Below are 17,849 nucleotides of genomic sequence, written 5' to 3'. Positions count from 1 at the left end.
TTCCAGGCTTGTTTGTCACAGTCCCAGATGTTTGTCACAGGTCCAGATGTTTTTGATGATTACTCTGACTGTACATAAGAACATCTGCAGGTGAGTGGCTATTTTCTTGTAGCCATTACCTGATTTATGAAGGTTGACACACATCTACTTTACTTGAATAGTGTGTGCTCTTCTCTTTCCCATGTTTAAGAGTGAGTAAGAGAAATAGGCCTCTGTGTAATGCCATATTTATACCCCAGGGAAACAGGAAGTGATGAATTACTAATTAAAGTAATTCAAGATACTTTGATCCACTTTATACACTGCAGTAGAAATGACATAAATGGTTCAAATACTTTTATTTTCAAGAAATTGTTAAGGGTGCCAATAATTGTGGAACAGGTCATTTTATAGGAAATAATGATTTTTTATATATATATTATTTTTTTTTAATATATATATATAACTCTGTTACACCAACAGAGTCTAGGGTTGAAGTGAATGCCTTTTTAGTGGGTCATCTGCCTTCTCAAAATGGATAATTATGAGTAAGGACGTGGTGGTCTGTAAATGTTACATAATAAAAATGCGTCCTTTTTTGTGACTGGACTTCAAAAGAAGTGAAGGTGTCACACTGTTTAAGACTGATGTCTGGGGTATTTTGATAAATTACACATACTCCACCTCCTTTGCCTGATAATCTAGGGCTATTTACATAATTGCAGTCTGGTGGTGGGGGTGGGGCGGCTTCATTTACGTCAAATTTTATACGTTTTTCTACATAATCGTTTTCCACATTGATTTTTCTACGTTTACATTTAATTCAGGGCAAAGTCACAGTTGTAAAGTTGAGCCTAGGTGATGCCTCTAGGCAGTTCTCAGACGGTTTAGCCTGTCTGTCTAAGGAGGTTCACATTTATTTCCCTTAATGCCAACACTTAAATAAAACAAACAAATCATGTCGTGGCTACGTACGTACGTGCGTGCGTGTGTGTGTGTGTGTAAACAACGTTGAATCGAAGGGTAGGGGAGTTGTAGTCCTTTATTGCTCCGTGAACTACAAAAGAACTCCGTCGCAGTTTTGTGACGTCCATATTAATTTTAAACCGAAGATGGCCGCGTCCTTAAGAGGGATCCCAAAGAAAGTGTTGAGGTTCACAAACAGGAGAATAACCTCCAGAACAGCCCCTACAGCGGGAGTCCCTCTGAACCGGAGAGAGCCCCCTACGGCCCGCAACTTCAGCGCGGAATCCGAGCCCAAAGACACACACTTCGGCTTCCAAACGGTCCCCGAGCACGAGAAGGCGGAGAGAGGTCAGAAACATTGTCCTGGTACCGCAGTTCCACATTAAATACATTTATTAATCTCCACACAATTTAGACATTCTCACACCACACTCGCTCATACATACTCGCATTCTCTCACTCTCTCACACTCACACACACACACACACACTACTCTCTCAGTACACATATAGCCTCCACACAGAGACTCTCCGCCTTAAACACCCCTGAGTCTCCTTGTTAAGTGATTTTCAGCTGCTCCAGAGCAACAATCACTGCCACCTGTGATTTTACACTCATATGTTTCTGTTTTCCTTTTTTATTTGTTTGTGTATCAGTCTATAAGGTGTTTGAGAGTGTGGCGCAAAAATATGACGTAATGAATGATGCGATGAGTTTGGGGATTCACCGTCTGTGGAAGGACACACTGCTTCACGTCATGAACCCACAGCCAGGTTTACAGCTGCTCGACACAGCTGGAGGAACCGGTAAAACACACACTCTACACTATACACAAACACTATGCACACACACTTCATGCTATAAACGCACTGTACACTACACACAAACTTTCTCACAGACTCAAACACACTACACATACACTCTCCCTCACACACTCACAGATTGAAACACACACATTCACTACACACTCTCTCTCTCAGTACGCACACTCTCTCACTACACACACACTCTCTCTCACACACTCACAGATTGAAACACACACTCTCTCTCACACACTCACAGATTGAAACACACACTCTCTCTAACACACTCACAGATTGAAACACACACTCTCTCTCACACACTCACAGATTGAAACACACACTCTCTCTCACACACTCACAGATTGAAACACACACTCTCTCTCACACACTCACAGATTGAAACACACACTCTCACACACTCACAGATTGAAACACACTCTCTCTCACTACGCACACTCTCTCTCTCACTACGCACACTCTCTCTCACTACGCGCACACTCTCTCTCACTACGCGCACACTCTCTCTCACTACGCGCACACTCTCTCTCACTTTGCACACTCTCACTACACAGTCTCTCACTACACACACACTCTCTCACACTCTCACAGATTGAAACACACACTCTCTCTCTCACTACGCACACTCTCTCACTTTGCACACACTCTCTCTCTCACTTTGCACACACTCTCTCTCTCACTTTGCACACACTCACTACACACACTCTCTCACTACGCACACTCTCTCTCACTTTGCACACACTCACTACACACACTCTCTCACTACGCACACTCTCTCTCACTACACACACACTCTCTCACACACTCACAGATTGAAACACACACACACACTCTCTCTCTCTACGCACACACTCTCTCTCTCTACGCACACACTCTCTCTCACTACACACACACTCTCTCTCACTATGCACTCTCTCACTACACACACTCTCTCACTATGCACTCTCTCTCACTACACACACTCTCTCTCACTATGCACACTCTCACTACACACACACTCTCACTTTGCACACTCTCTCTCTCACTATGCACACTCTCTCTCTCACTACACACTCACAGATTGAAACACACTCTCTCTCACTATGCACACTCTCTCACTACGCACACACTCTCTCCCACTTTGCACTCTCACTATGCACACTCTCACTACGCACACTCTCTCTCACTATGCACACTCTCACTACGCACACTCTCACTACACACACACTCTCTCACTTTGCACACTCTCTCTCACTATGCACAGTCTCTCACTACACACACACTCTCTTTCACTATGCACTCTCTCACTTTGCACAGTCTCTCTCACTACGCACACTCTCTCACTACACACACACACTCACACTCTCTTTCACTATGCACAATCTCTCTCTCACTATACACACACTCTCACTGCGTGCTCTCTCTCTCTGTCTCACTATGCACACTCTCTCAACTACGCATACTCTCTCTCTCACTCTCACTACACACTTTCAGTATGCACTCTCTCACTATGCACACTCTCTCACTACGCACACTCTCTCTCAACGCACTCTCTCTCACTATGCACACGCTCTCTCTTACTACGCACACTCTCTCTCTCACTACGCACACTCACACTCTCTCACTACGCACACTCTCTCTCTCTCACTATGTATTCTCTCTCTTACTATGCACCCTCTCTCACTACACACACAATCTCTCACTATGCACACACACACAGAGCTAGATAGGAATCAGCTGTTCTGAGGAGATGAGGTGTAAAGTTGGTAATTTTCCAGGAGACATCTCCTTCCGCTTCCTGGAGTACGCTCAATCCGTCAGACAGCGGCAGCTGCGGCAGAGAGCAAGAGCCAATCAGACGCCTTCGTGGGTGGAGGTCGCTGCAGACTATGGCAAGGAGGCAGAGCCTATGGAGTCCCGGGCCATGGTGTGTGACATAAACAAGGAAATGCTGAAGGTGGGAAAGGAGCGTGCGGAAAGAGCAGGAATTACCTCTGGTAATTTACATACGTTTACTGGGTATTTATTTATGTTTACATGTGTTTGCTGGGGGTTTGTTTTTATAATAAAGTGTTTACTGAGTGTTTATGGCTTATCTTTACACGTGTTTATTGTTTATCTTTACAGGTGTTTGATGGGTGTTTATTGTTTTCTTTTTACATTGGTATATTGGGTGTTCATTGTTTATATTGACATGTTTTTACTGGGTGTTTATATTTAGAGGTTTTTACTGGATGTTGTTTGTTTATGTTTACTGGTTTTTACAGGTGTTTACTAGATGTTTGTTCACTGGAAGTTTAAGTGTTGTTTATTTTTACAGGTGTTTACTGGACATTTTGTTTACTGGATGTTTATGTTTATAGGTGTTTGCTGGATATTTATGTTTACAGGAATTTACTGGATGTTTATTAATGTTTACAAGTGTTTACTGGACTTTTTTTTACTGATGTTTATTTTTTTACAGGAGATTACTGGACATTTGTTTACTTGATGTTTATTTATGTTTACCGTTATTTACTGGATATTTTACTGGATGTTTGTTTATGTTTACTGGATGTTTACGGGTGTTTACTGGATGTTTTTTTATGGGTGTTTACTGGACATTTTGTTTAAAGGTGTTTACTGGACATATTACAGGATGTTTATGTTTGCGGGTGTTTACTGGACATTTTGTTTACAGGATGTTTGTTTATGTTTACAGGTGTTCACTGGGTTGTCGGGGATGCGGAGGAGCTGCCGTTTGATGATAATCAGTTTGATGTTTATACCATCGCCTTTGGCATTCGCAACGTAACACACATCCAGCAAGTAAACAAACAAACACACTCACTCACTCTGGCTGTCTCGTTCATCAGTTCTGATTTGTGTTCTGAGGGCATTTGGTGGATCCTGGTGGTTCAGAAATGTACACGTCCTGAATCTCTCTCTCTCCATCTGTCCTTTCGCTCCCTCTGTTCTCTCTCTCTTTCCGTCAGTTTTCTCTCTCTCAGATTCACATTCTAACAGCTTTATTGTTGTATCTGTCGGGGACAGCAGCACCAGGTAGTCTGTGTAGAGCAGGAACTTTACTTCCCCGTCCTGCAGAGTGAGACCGGGGGCTGCAGACTGCTCCAGCTGCCCCGCTAACTCATTAATGTAGATGTTAAACATTGTTGGGCTCAGGCTGCAGCCCTGCCTCACTCCTCGTTTCCAGTTTGTACGGCACATTGTTTTTCAGAACACATTGATCTGATGATATTTACTCATGATGATCTGATGATTACCCTTGACTCCGCTCTGTAGGAGAGTGAAGTACAGCCCCTCGGCCAAATAGAGTTAAACACCTTCCTGAAATCTACAGAATAGGCGAGGACTTTCCTGTGTTGGGTTTGGTGAAGGTGTTGGCGGATCAGGGGGTGTAAAGTGTAGATGTGGTCTGTAGTTCTGAAATTTGGAATGAAGCAGATTTGACCCTTACTCAGGACACTGTTCGTTAAGGGAAGACAGATTTCTGTTGTTTAAAATGCTGTTTGTGTGTGTTTTCAGGCTCTACAGGAAGCTGTACGTGTTCTGAAGCCTGGCGGCCGTTTCCTGTGTCTGGAGTTCAGTAAAGTCTCTAACCCCCTGCTTTCAAAGTAAGAACTGAGACGTGTCTCACATCAGAGAGAACGAGATACTAACGATGAATGTGACGGTGATGATGGTGTTTTTCAGGCTCTACGATGCGTACAGTTTCCAGGTGATTCCGGTGCTGGGGGAGGTGATTGCTGGAGACTGGATGTCCTATCAGTACCTGGTGGAGAGTATCCGCAGGTTTCCTGACCAGGTAACAGTCTTCAATACCGTCACTGTTTTACAGAGGAACCCCTCCTCACACAAGCCTCACAGCCCTCTGTGTGTTTGTGCCATTTTTACTCAATGCCCTTATGTCTCCGCACTCATCTTATTTGCTGTGTTTAACCTCATCTTTGCGCTCTCACATAAACGCAGCCTCTTCTGCAGGAGCGATGAATATCTAAACTTTTGTTACAGTTAATGCAAAATAAGTCCTGGAGATGAGATGGGGTTTAAATCAACTTTAACGTAGAGCATGTTCAGTGACAGTTTTTCTGAGTTGGAGGAGTCTAGTTGCAGCCTGTAATCAATGACACTGCAAGATTATTATTATTGTTGTTATTTTATTTTTACTATTGTGTGTGTGTGTGTGTTGTGCTTTGTCAGAATCATAAAGCTCTATTCTATTCTGAGATTCTCAGACTTTGTAAAATCATAGTTTGGGGCTAAAGTGTGTGATGATCTAAGAATTTAATTTAGTTAAAAGTCGTATAGTTTATTGTTAGCATTAGGATTGTTGCACAGTGTGTGGGTTGGTGGACTTCACGTTAATCATTTCGTTAAACATTAATGTCTTTTAAATGATATCATCACTGCCCAAAGAAAAACATTCATCTCAGAAACAGTACCTTCACAGAAGTAAAAAAAGATAGAATTCAGAGTCATTTTGGAGCATTTCTTTTTGTTCATTCTTCCTGAGATTTACACACTGCTGTGTTCAAACATCCACAGAGCTACAGGGTTTTCCACTGGATGATGAAGACATATATAAATGCAGAACAATATTCTACATTGCCATTTTAAACTTATCAATTATTTAATGTAATTAGGAATGACCTGAAATCAAAGGTGCTAATGGGTCTGTCACTAGCTGCAGCTCTGGTTCAGAGACGAAGAGATTAATGTTTGCGTTCTCTGCTTTTTAGGAGACGTTTAAGGAGATGATGGAGGATGCTGGTTTCTTTCGGGTCCAGTACATGAATCTGACTGGAGGAGTGGTGGCCATCCACTCAGGATTTAAACTTTGAGAGAAAGCAAGTGCTGAACTGCTGACTGTTCCCATACAAATCAACACAGAGCACCACCAGGGGGTGCCACAGAAGTTCTAATGAAGAGTCGAGTCTAGGCTGTCTAATTACCGAAGAGAATAGGACCCACACAGCCCCAGGGGGCGCCACAGAGGCATTTTTCTACTGAATTCATCTTCAGCGGAGTTCTTTTGTGTTGTTTGAGGGGTCTGCCTCGGACGCAGATAAAGTGAACATTCTTATTAAAAAGTGTAGAATTAAACGAATGAAAGTTGTTTCTGAGACCGTTTCAATTCGTTGTTTGTCGTTTGTTCAGAAGGATAACCACTGACTGATTTTCATCAGAAAGAAGCAGGTTACTCTGTTTCTGAGCTGTGTTTGGAGAAGTGAGGTGGTGGTGGTGTACTGTATTAGATTGATGCTGGTGCCCATGGTCTCTGTGGATGCAGTGATTTAAGGTAAACTTTTCACTTAGAGTTTTGTAGCCACTAAAGCTGTAAAAACCTTGACTGTCCCTTTGAATTATTTAAGGGACATAAAAGTGAACTCTGAAATGACGGAAAACCTCTACGAGCTTTTCTCCTAAAAGAACTCTGAATCCGACTCTTGGAACCATGGTTCCTGTGAACGGGCCGTGTTTCTACACGTTTAGAGGGGAACGAAGGATACGGCTTCAGAGATATAACACTATGTAAACACTGCAGCGTTCAGAGGCATCCTGCTGAGCTTGTAAACAGCGGAGAAGCACAGCCCCAGTAACACACAACTGGAGCATTTTTAATAATTTATTGACAGTGGATAGAAGGCCACTAATGGAGGAGGAGGAGAGGTGTGTCTTTTGCAGGGGCAGTGATTCCAGCTCCAGTTCGATGGGAATACTTTCTTTATTAGAAATAAATAAGTTAAAGTCTCTTTTTTTGTGTAACACACTGCTCATGAGCCCAAAGAGTTTCAGATGCTACCACTGCCCCCCAGAAGCCTCCATTACAGCTGCAGAGGGTACATTTTGAGTCTGGGATCTGGACTGTCCTATAGGATTCTGGGAGCACACAACTCCATTCACCCCCGCCCCTCCGCTTCTGGTTTAATCTGGGGTTTCTGAGCACAGGAAGTGCACTGGCTGCTGCAGAGAATCAGTAAACACTCAAGAGCCTCGCAGCGGAATAAAAGCTTTTAATTCTCAGATGTTTTTACACGTTGTGACTGAGGAGTCGCGCTGCGTTTGGTCAGAGGACCTCGAATTTACAAAGGTTCCCCGACCAAATCTCAGCCTTCTGCAGAAACTGAGGGAGACACATGGCTTACTCTTAAATATATTAGTCAATAAATATTCAGAGAACATTTCCATTTGTGAAATGTGCAGTTTACACAAAAATAAACAGAAATAAAGTGAAAGTGAAGCTGATCCGACCACAGAAGATTTCACCTTAAAAAAACAATTTTGTACATATTTTGATAGAATCTTGGTAAGTGCTACAAACAGTGAAGAACGAATGCACCGCCTGCTTGAGTTTACAGGAAAATAAACATATTTAAAGGTATCGGGGGAAGATTTCACAGAAACAGCTGAAAAGAGTTAAAGGCATGAGGATGGTGGTGCGATTATTATTATTTTCTATTTTTCCCCACCCGATTACAATCTTTTTAAATATCGTTCACTTTGGTGTCTTCAGAACAGACCCATAGCTTCCATTTTACATTTAAGAAACAAGTGCTCAGAAAACAAGACCAGGATATAAAACTGAAATAAAAATTTTAAAAGCCTGTTTCACTGAAGCAAAATAAAATTCAGCTGTGAACTGTTTCTGGAGATTTTTGCTAATTCTCAAGTTAATCAAAGGAGGAATATAACTTTGGTGTGAAATACAAACCACTCTGCATCCTCTCACACAAACGGAAACAAAAATTAAGGTTTACTTGGTCTGTTTCAGAACTAATGATATGGCAACCCTGAGAGAGAGAGAAAGAAAAGGGAGGGTGAAAAGAAATGAGGGGAAGAGAGAGAGAGACTCTATCAGAACGCACTGTAATGAGCTGCTGATGCTGCAGCGCCCGTAACGCTCATGTGAAAAGTTCTGGGTCTGAGCATAACTGGACCTACATCAGGAACCGTGGGAAACGCTGGACTTCTCTGAGCTCAGTGTGCTGTGGGTGGACAGTAGTGAGCTATGGGTGGACAGTGGTGAGATCAGTGTGCTGTGGGTGGACAGTGGTGAGGTCAGTGTGCTGTGGGTGGACAGTAGTGAGCTATGGGTGGACAGTGGTGAAGTCAGTATGCTGTGGGTGGACAGTGGTGAGGTCAGTGTGCTGTGGGTGGAGAGTAGTGAGTTGTGGGTGGACAGTGGTGCGCTATGGGTGGACAGCAGTGAGGTCAGTGAGCTATGGGTGGACAGTGTTGGAGTGATTTCTAGGGGGCACTGGTCAGCGCTGTCAACCACAGCTGCACGGTCAGCTCAGAGAGTTAGCTGCTAGCATGTCTAGGCCTTAATGACCCCACCCTGACCAAACACCTCAGTCTCTGAACCATTTCCTTCATTTTTCCCACAGAGAAATCCAGCTCATCCCTGGAATTCCGCACATGGCTGAGAGGCTGGTTACAGGACAGTTTTCTGTCGAAACGTGAGTCGTCGGTGAGGTCAGTATCTGGAACCTCAAGTCATTTCAGCACACGCGCGCTTCCTCATGCCTCAAGCAGGCAACGTGCTAGAATTAAAGATGAGTTTGTGCTGTGTTTGCTCCAAACGCCACAGGAATGAAGAGAATTCCAAACCTCACTTCAACACAAAATAAGAATCTGAGCCTTTGCTCCGAGTTCAGAGAGTGGCGCCCTCTTGAGTCTGGGGTGCATCGCTGCACTGAGAGAACGGTGCCGGCCCCTCCTCCAGCCGTTCATGAGTTTGACCTCGACTTGGACCCGAGCTGAAAAACCCTGGAACTCCATTCTCGCGTTCCCCTGTTAGTCGAGGTGGCAGAATGTTTAGCTGTGGATTGGTTCGGAGGCCCAGATCGCAGTCCGAGTCCTCTGGGATGATGGGAATTCTGTGGTTGTGTTCGCAGCAGCTCTGTCCCGAGCAGCCGTCACTGTCCGAGTACTGAATGTTAATGGTGTAGTCCTCGCCGCAGCGACCCACGCGGTGCTCTGTGTAGAAACAGCAGGGTGGACCCTCGCAGGAACGCCGCTCCCCAGGGGACAGCCTCTCACCGTAAAAGTTCTGTGGAGGACTGGTCGGAGGTTCTGCTGCTCGTCTGCAGCATTGGTTCTGTGATTTAGATTCGAGACTCATGGTCAGAACCTCACAGCAACAGTTACAAGCCGCCACACAGTGTTCATGAGCACCCCCTACTGGCTTGGCTGATGAAGTGCTCCCTGGGGGTCCTGCCAAATAAGGGCAATTTAGGGGCCCAGATGAGTTTGAGGGGGGACTCCCTAGGGGTCCTGCCGAGGCCAAATGAGGGCCCATTAGGGGCCCAGCTGAGGTAGTGCTAGTAAAGTCCCTGGTTTCCAGTGAGGATTGGCTGCTGCAGTCTGAGAGTCGCTCCCTGGAGCTGTAGCGGGCGGGGGGATGCAGGAACTCCATTCCGGAGCAGCCTGGTGGCAGAGTGTCTTCAGCGGAGTGGCAAGGACTCCGGCTGCGGTAGACAAACGGGTCGTAGTCGCTGCTGAGTGAGCTTCGGAAGGTAGAGCAGCTGCCATAGACACCCTGGTTACTGACATCCAGAACAGAGTCGCTGGAGGAACACCGGCACTGTGCCGAGCCGCTGCTGCTGCTGCTGTCGCTGCCAGGACAGTCTGGCCAGCCGTCGCCGTGGTAGCAGCCAGGCACTGTCGAGCGCCCTGACTCACCAGGACGGGTGGACGGTGCGGGCGCAACGTGCACCATGGCAGGGTACAGCAGGCCTGGGGGGAACATTCTCGCTTTATGATGAGTGGAGCCGGGGGGGACCTCGCTCTGGGGGAAGCTCAAGCCCTGAAGGAAGTAGTGCTGGTACATGGTGTCATACGGAGGGAAACACACAGAGCGGGAGAAGTTCCGCCCGTGGAAGCGCCGCTTGAAGGCATGGGGCTGAGAGTACGGTGGGACGCGATGCTCCAGGGTGCAGTGGTGTGGATCCAGGTGGAATGGGTACCGGAGGAAGGTGGACTGTGGGGAAAAGAGGTTCTGCTCAGGGTGCTGCTCCACCGTCAGGACCGTGATGGTGTTCCCATGGGGGTCCATGCTGGTGCGAGTGGGGAATGCTGTAACGGGAACAGCGCGGTGAACTCGTCCGGGATAGTGCACAGGGAGGACCACCCTCTGCTGCCGCCCCAGAACGGTATTCCCCGCCTCCACACACACGGCACCGGGACTGCCCTTCCTTTGATCTGGACAGAAAAAAAACAGTTAAAAAAAACCCATCTACACACACAAAATCTCAGGCAGGTGTGTGTTTGTGTGTGTGTGTGTGTGTGTGTGTGTTACAGATGATGTTGTGTCTGCAGTGGGGGCAGGTGTGTGTGTGTGTTAGTAATGGTGTTGTGTCTGCAGTGGGGGGCAGGTGTGTGTGTGTGTGTTAGTAATGGTGTTGTGTCTGCAGTGAGGGCAGATGTGTGTGTGTGTGTTAGTAATGGTGTTGTGTCTGCAGTGGGGGGCAGATGTGTGTGTGTGTGTGTGTTAGTAATGGTATTGTGTCTGCAGTGGGGGGCAGGTGTGTGTGTGTGTGTTAGTAATGGTGTTGTGTCTGCAGTGGGGGCAGATGTGTGTGTGTGTTAGTAATGGTGTTGTGTCTGCAGTGGGGGGCAGATGTGTGTGTGTGTGTGTTAGTAATGGTGTTGTGTCTGCAGTGGGGGGCAGGTGTGTGTGTGTTAGTAATGGTGTTGTGTCTGCAGTGGGGGGCAGGTGTGTGTGTGTTAGTAATGGTGTTGTGTCTGCAGTGGGGGGCAGGTGTGTGTGTGTTAGTAATGTTGTTGTGTCTGCAGTGGGGGGCAGATGTGTGTGTGTGTGTGTTAGTAATGGTGTTGTGTCTGCAGTGGGGAGCAGTTGTGTGTGTGTGTGTTAGTAATGGTGTTGTGTCTGCAGTGGGGGGCAGATGTGTGTGTGTGTGTTTTAGTAATGGTGTTGTGTCTGGAGTGGGGGCAGGTGTGTGTGTGTGTGTTAGTAATGGTGTAGTTTCTGCAGTGGGGGCAGGTGTGTGTGTGTGTTTTAGTAATGGTGTTGTGTCTGCAGTGGGGGGCAGGTGTGTGTGTGTGTGTGTGTTAGTAATGGTGTTGTGTCTGCAGTGGGGAGCAGGTGTGTGTGTGTGTGTTAGTAATGGTGTTGTGTCTGCAGTGGGGGGCAGGTGTGTGTGTGTTAGTAATGGTGTTGTGTCTGCAGTGGGGGTCAGGTGTGTGTGTGTTAGTAATGGTGTTGTGTCTGCAGTGGGGGTCAGGTGTGTGTGTGTGTGTGTTTTAGTAATGGTGTTGTGTCTGCAGTGGGGGCAGGTGTGTGTGTATGTGTGTGTGTGTTTTAGTAATGGTGTTGTGTCTGCAGTGGGGACAGGTGTGTGTGTACGTGTGTGTGTGTTTTAGTAATGGTGTTGTGTCTGCAGTGGGGACAGGTGTGTGTGTGTTAGTAATGGTGTTGTGTCTGCAGTGGGGGCAGGTGTGTGTGTGTGTTTTAGTAATGGTGTTGTGTCTGCAGTGGGGGCAGGTGTGTGTGTATGTGTGTGTGTGTTTTAGTAATGGTGTTGTGTCTGCAGTGGGGACAGGTGTGTGTGTACGTGTGTGTGTGTTTTAGTAATGGTGTTGTGTCTGCAGTGGGGACAGGTGTGTGTGTACGTGTGTGTGTGTTTTAGTAATGGTGTTGTGTCTGCAGTGGGGGGCAGGTGTGTGTGTGTGTGTGTTTTAGTAATGGTGTTGTGTCAGCAGTGGGGGCAGGTGTGTGTGTTTTAGTAATGGTGTTGTTTCTGCAGTGGGGGCAGGTGTGTGTGTGTGTTTTAGTAATCGTGTTGTGTCTGCAGTGGGGGCAGGTGTGTGTGTACGTGTGTGTGTGTGTTTTAGTAATGGTGTTGTGTCTGCAGTGGGGACAGGTGTGTGTGTGTGTGTTTTAGTAATAGTGTTGTGTCTGCAGTGGGGGCAGGTGTGTGTGTGTGTGTTTTAGTAATGGTGTTGTGTCTGCAGTGGGGGCAGGTGTGTATGTACACGTGTGTGTTTTAGTAATGGTGTTGTGTCTGCAGTGGGGGCAGATATATGTGTGTGTGTGTGTGTCTTTTAGTAATGGTGTTGTGTCTGCAGTGGGGGCAGATATATGTGTGTGTGTGTGTGTGTGTTTTTGCAATGGTGTTGTGTCTGCAGTGGGGGCAGGTGTGTGTGTGTGTGTTTTAGCAGTGGTGTTGTGTCTGCAGTGGGGGCAGGTGTGTGTGTGTGTACGTGTGTGTGTGTTTTACCAATGATATTGTGTCTGCAGTGGGGACAAGTGTGGTGTTGGAGCAGCCAGGGGTCGACACATTTCTTGTGAAAACGATGAGCGCAAGGAATCACTCGCAGCTCCTGATCAACACACACAGAACACAGCCAGCGGTCAGCACAGTACAGCTCACAGTGGTCAGTAAACGGTCACAACGGTCAGCACAGTACATGGTCACAGTGGTCAGCACAATAAGGGTCACAGTGGTCAGCACAATAAGGGTCACCGTTCAGATCACAACGGTCAGTACAGTATGGGTCACAGCAATCAGTAAAGCATGGGTAACAGTGGTCACCACAGTATGGGTCACAGCGATCAGTGAAGCACGGGTCACAGTGGTCAGCACAATAAGGGTCACCGTTCAGGTCACAGCGATGAGTAAAGCACGGGTAACAGTGGTCACCACAGTATGGGTCACAGCGATCAGTGAAGCACGGGTCACAGTGGTCAGCACAATAAGGGTCACAGTGATCAGTACAGTACAGGGTCAAAGCGGTCAGTACAGTATGTGCCACAGTGATCAGTATAGTACAGGGCCACAGTGATCAGTATAGTACAGGGCCACAGTGGTCAGTACAGTATGTGTCACAGTGATCAGTACAGTACAGGTCACAGCGGTCAGTAGAGTACTGTCACAGTGGTCAGTACAGTATGGGTCACAGTGGTCAGTAGGGTACAGGGTCACTATGGTCAGTACAGTATGGGTCACAGTGGTCAGTATAGTACAGGGTCACAGTGGTCAGTACAATACAGTGTCACTATGGTCAGTACAGTATGGGTCACAGTGGTCAGTATAGTACAGAGTCACAGTGATCAGTACAGTATGTGTCACAGTGATCAATAGGGTACAGGGTCACAGTGATCAGTATGGTACAGGGTCACAGCGGTCAGTACAGTATGTGTCACAGTGATCAGTACAGTACAGGTCACAGCAGTCAGTAGAGTACCGTCACAGTGGTCAGTAGGGTACACGGTCACAGTGGTCAGTACAGTACAGTGTCACTATGGTCAGTACAGTGGTCAGTAGGGTACAGGGTCACAATGGTCAGTATAGTACATGGTCACAGTGGTCAGTAGGGTACATGGTCACAATGATCAGTATAGTACAGGGTCACAGTGGTCAGTAGGGTACAGGGTCACAATGGTCCGTATAGTACAGGGTCACAGTGGTCAGTAGGGTACAGGGTCACAATGATCAGTATAGTACAGGGTCACAGTGGTCAGTATGGTACACGGTTACAGGGCCAGCACAGTACAGGTCACAGTGGTCAACACAGTACAGGTCACAGCGGTCAGTACAGCACGGGTCACAGCGGTCAGTACAGCACGGGTCACAGCGGTCACTACTGTATGTGTCAGAGGTCAGTAGGGTACAGGGTCAAAGCAGTCAGTACAGTATGTGTCACAGCGGTCAGTAGAGTACCATCACAGTGGTCAGTAGGGTACAGGGTCAAAGCAGTCAGTACAGTATGTGTCACAGTGGTCAGTAGAGTACCATCACAGTGGTCAGTAGATTACAGGGTCACAGTGGTCAGTAGAGTACCATCACTGTGGTCAGTACAGTATTGGTCACAGTGGTCAGTAGGGTAAAGGGGCACAGTGGTCAGTAGAGGTAACAGTGGTCAGTACCATACGCGTCATAGCGCTCAGTACAGCAGTCTGTACGGTCAGTACGTGTCACAGTGGTCAGCACAGTAAGGGTCACAGTGATCACTACAGTACAAGGTCAAAGTGGTTAGTACTGTATGGGTCACTGTGGTCAGTACAGTACAGGGTCACAGTGGTCAGTAGGGTACAGCGACAAAGCGGACAGTACAGTATGTGTCACAGTGGTCAGTAGAGTACCATCACAGTGGTCAGTAGATTACAGGGTCACAGTGGTCAGTAGAGTACCATCACTGTGGTCAGTACAGTATTGGTCACAGTGGTCAGTAGGGTAAAGGGGCACAGTGGTCAGTAGAGGTAACAGTGGTCAGTACCATACGCGTCATAGCGCTCAGTACAGCAGTCTGTACGGTCAGTACGTGTCACAGTGGTCAGCACAGTAAGGGTCACAGTGATCACTACAGTACAAGGTCAAAGTGGTTAGTACTGTATGGGTCACTGTGGTCAGTACAGTACAGGGTCACAGTGGTCAGTAGGGTACAGCGACAAAGCGGACAGTACAGTATGTGTCACAGTGGTCAGTAGATTACAGGGTCAAAGTGGTCAGTAGAGTACCATCACTGTGGTCAGTACAGTATTGGTCACAGTGGTCAGTAGGGTAAAGGGGCACAGTGGTCAGTACAGGTAACAGTGGTCAGTACCATACGCGTCATAGCGCTCAGTACAGCAGTCTGTACGGTCAGTACGTGTCACAGTGGTCAGCACAGTAAGGGTCACAGTGATCACTACAGTACAAGGTCAAAGTGGTTAGTACTGTATGGGTCACTGTGGTCAGTACAGTACAGGGTCACAGTGGTCAGTAGGGTACAGCGACAAAGCGGACAGTACAGTATGTGTCACAGTGGTTAGTAGAATACAGTGTCACAGTTGTCAGTAGAGTACCGTCACAGTGGTCAGTAGGGTACAGGGTCAAAGCAGTCAGTACAGTAAGGGTCACATTTCTTCATTAGAGGATCACCAAAGTCACTACAGGGTCACAGTCAGTGTCACAGAACTCACTACAGTATGGGTCAGAGCAGTCAGTAAAGGGTCACAGTGGTCAGCACAGTATGGCTCACAGTGGTCAATACAAGGTCAAACCTTAAGAACACTAAGTAACACATTCTGTTCTCGGAGGAACACTAAAAAACCCACTCTGTTCTGTTAGGAACAATACAAGGTCACAATGGTCAGTACGGTATGGGTCACAGCAGTCAGTACAGGTCACAGCTCTCCTCAGAACAGTACAAACGTGGGCTGTACAAAACTACCAGATCGGTTTTGGGGTCAGTTGTGTGTTGTTTACTCACCTCTCCGTCTGTGTATTTTTCAAGGCAGATGGCACAGTCGGATGTGGAGCTGCTGCTCAGAGAATCTGAGGCTGTGCAGCTGCTCTCGCGCTGACCCTTCATTTTTGCCTTAAACTTTCTCGTCTCCATTTTCTCCAGCGCCTGGGCGGCCATTCTATTCATGGAGCTCTGGACACAGAGGAAAACGTGAGACTTTTAACCACCTCAAGGACCCACTCTGTTCTCTGAGGAATGCTAAAGAACCCACTCTGATCTGTAAGGAGTTATAAGGAACCCACACTGTTCTCTGAGGAATGCTAAAATATCCACTTTGTTATGTGATGAATGCTAAGTAACCCAATCTGTTCTCTGAGGAATGCTAAAATATCCTCTCTGTTCTCTGAAGAACGCTAAGGAACCCACTGTGTTGTTTGATGCACGTTAAGGAACCCACTCCGTACTCTGAGGAATGCTAAAATATCCAGTCTGTTCTCTGAGGAACGCTAAGGAACCCACGATGTTCTCTGAGGAATGCTAAAATACCCACTATGTGCTCTGAGGAATGCTAAGGAACACTAAGGAACCCACTTTGTTATGGTAAACGGTACCTGACTGCGTCTCTGCTTCAGTTTGATCTTGATCAGCAAAACCAGGCAAACTAGGGACACCACCACGAAGAACGCCAGGAAAATCCCCATGTCGAAATACTCCGTTGGCTGGAGGAACAAGATCAAACACAGGAGAACCATGGAATACCATTCACAAAGGAGAACCACAGAACGCCATACACACAGGAGAACCGCAGAACGTCATACACACAGGAGAACCGCAGAACGTCATTCACACAGGAGAACCACAGAATTCATACACACAGGAGAACCACAGAATTCATACACACAGGAGAACCGCGAAACGTCATTCACACAGGAGAACCGCGGAACGTCATACGTCACAGGAGAACCACTGAGATCCTGGAAAGAGAAACTCACCCGTGGAGGACGGTGCTGAATTCTGGCTCGGGCCACTTTCTGCTTATTTACAATATTCATCAATTTCACAGCGTCAGCTCCTTTTACGTAGACCACCGGCCTCTTCAAGGGGTCTTCAACAACCTGATTCAACTACAGAGAGAGAGAGAGAGACACACAGAGGGACAGAGGGAGCGAGAGAGAGAGAGAGAGAAAGACAGAGAGGAGAGAGAGACAGACAGAGAGAGAGAGAGAGAGGAGAGAAAGAGAGACACTACTGATGCCCCACCTCAAACACTATAAATAAGAATGTAAACACTTATTGACTATTGTACCTTATTCTGTTTATTCAATATTTTATCTTTTTTCTTCTCTAATTGATTGATTAATTGCCCTATTATCATTACTATTACTGTTATTGATTTTATCTATTAGTTGTATTTTATATTAAGATTTTAGGTTAATATTGATGATATTTATTTTATAAATAAAGCCAAGCTGAACTGAGATAGAGAGAGAGTTTACTCACTTCATCAATGGCATCTGGATTTTCAGACACATCAAAGATCACCGCTGTAGCTCCTCTCTGTACAGCTCTCTTAGCCTGAGAGCGAGAGAGGGAGAAGAGGGGAAGGGAGAGAGAGAGGGGAAGGGGGAGAGAAAGTGAGAGAGAGGGAGGAGAGAGAGGGGGGAGGAGAGAGAGGGACTCTTTACTGTGAAACACTAGAGCAGTAAAAACATACGCTCAGAACCAAAAAAGCTCAGCACGCCACAAAGCAACCTGCGTGGAGTCCATCAGAACAAAGCTGAAAAAAGACAAAAACAATCCATTTCTAAACACTTTTCAAAAAAAGTAGAATTACATCCAAATTCTGAACAAAACAAACACAAAACTTGAAGAATACATAAAAAAAAAGTTTTACACTTCACAGTTTTACTG

General features: G+C 46.5%; 2 protein-coding genes across 4 annotated transcripts in view; one reads left to right on the top strand and one right to left on the bottom strand.

Annotated features, from left to right (window-relative positions):
* Nucleotides 1-982: 982 nt before the first annotated feature.
* LOC136677132 (2-methoxy-6-polyprenyl-1,4-benzoquinol methylase, mitochondrial-like) lies at nt 983-6,878 on the top strand. Of its 2 annotated transcripts, none has more exons than XM_066654555.1 (7): nt 983-1,311; nt 1,602-1,751; nt 3,524-3,742; nt 4,447-4,553; nt 5,271-5,359; nt 5,439-5,550; nt 6,485-6,878. In XM_066654555.1, exons 1-7 carry the CDS (start codon nt 1,092-1,094, stop codon nt 6,584-6,586), a joined length of 999 nt encoding a protein of 332 aa, XP_066510652.1. In that variant the 5' UTR covers nt 983-1,091; the 3' UTR covers nt 6,587-6,878. The 2 variants fall into 2 exon arrangements, with proteins under 2 accessions (XP_066510652.1, XP_066510653.1); XM_066654556.1 differs by having other exon boundaries at nt 998-1,293; nt 6,485-6,875.
* Nucleotides 6,879-7,771: 893 nt separating this feature from the next.
* LOC136677516 (E3 ubiquitin-protein ligase znrf3-like) overlaps nt 7,772-17,849 on the bottom strand; it is a 99,602-nt gene continuing 89,524 nt past the window's right edge. For both annotated transcript variants that reach the window (XM_066655084.1, XM_066655085.1), the window contains 6 exons: nt 17,439-17,513; nt 16,931-17,062; nt 16,550-16,657; nt 15,963-16,130; nt 12,989-13,091; nt 7,772-10,949 (listed from right to left, as the gene is read on the bottom strand). In XM_066655084.1, coding sequence (XP_066511181.1) covers nt 9,400-10,949; nt 12,989-13,091; nt 15,963-16,130; nt 16,550-16,657; nt 16,931-17,062; nt 17,439-17,513 — 2,136 coding nt within the window. In that variant the 3' untranslated portion in view covers nt 7,772-9,399. The remainder of the gene's footprint in view (nt 10,950-12,988; nt 13,092-15,962; nt 16,131-16,549; nt 16,658-16,930; nt 17,063-17,438; nt 17,514-17,849) is intronic.

The sequence above is a fragment of the Hoplias malabaricus genome, chromosome X2 (assembly GCF_029633855.1).
Source record: "Hoplias malabaricus isolate fHopMal1 chromosome X2, fHopMal1.hap1, whole genome shotgun sequence".
NCBI lineage: Eukaryota > Metazoa > Chordata > Actinopteri > Characiformes > Erythrinidae > Hoplias > Hoplias malabaricus.
Note: the sequence above shows the minus strand (reverse complement) of the source record. Positions and strands in the feature narration are given on the sequence as shown.

Coding starts and splice junctions, on each gene's coding strand:
- LOC136677132 (XM_066654555.1), top strand. CDS start 1,092: ATGGCCGCGTCCTTAAGAGGGATCCCAAAGAAAGTGTTGAGGTTCACA. Junction 3,743..4,446: donor AAGAGCAGGAATTACCTCTG/GTAATTTACATA, acceptor TTATGTTTACAG/GTGTTCACTGGGTTGTCGGG. Junction 5,360..5,438: donor TCTAACCCCCTGCTTTCAAA/GTAAGAACTGAG, acceptor GGTGTTTTTCAG/GCTCTACGATGCGTACAGTT.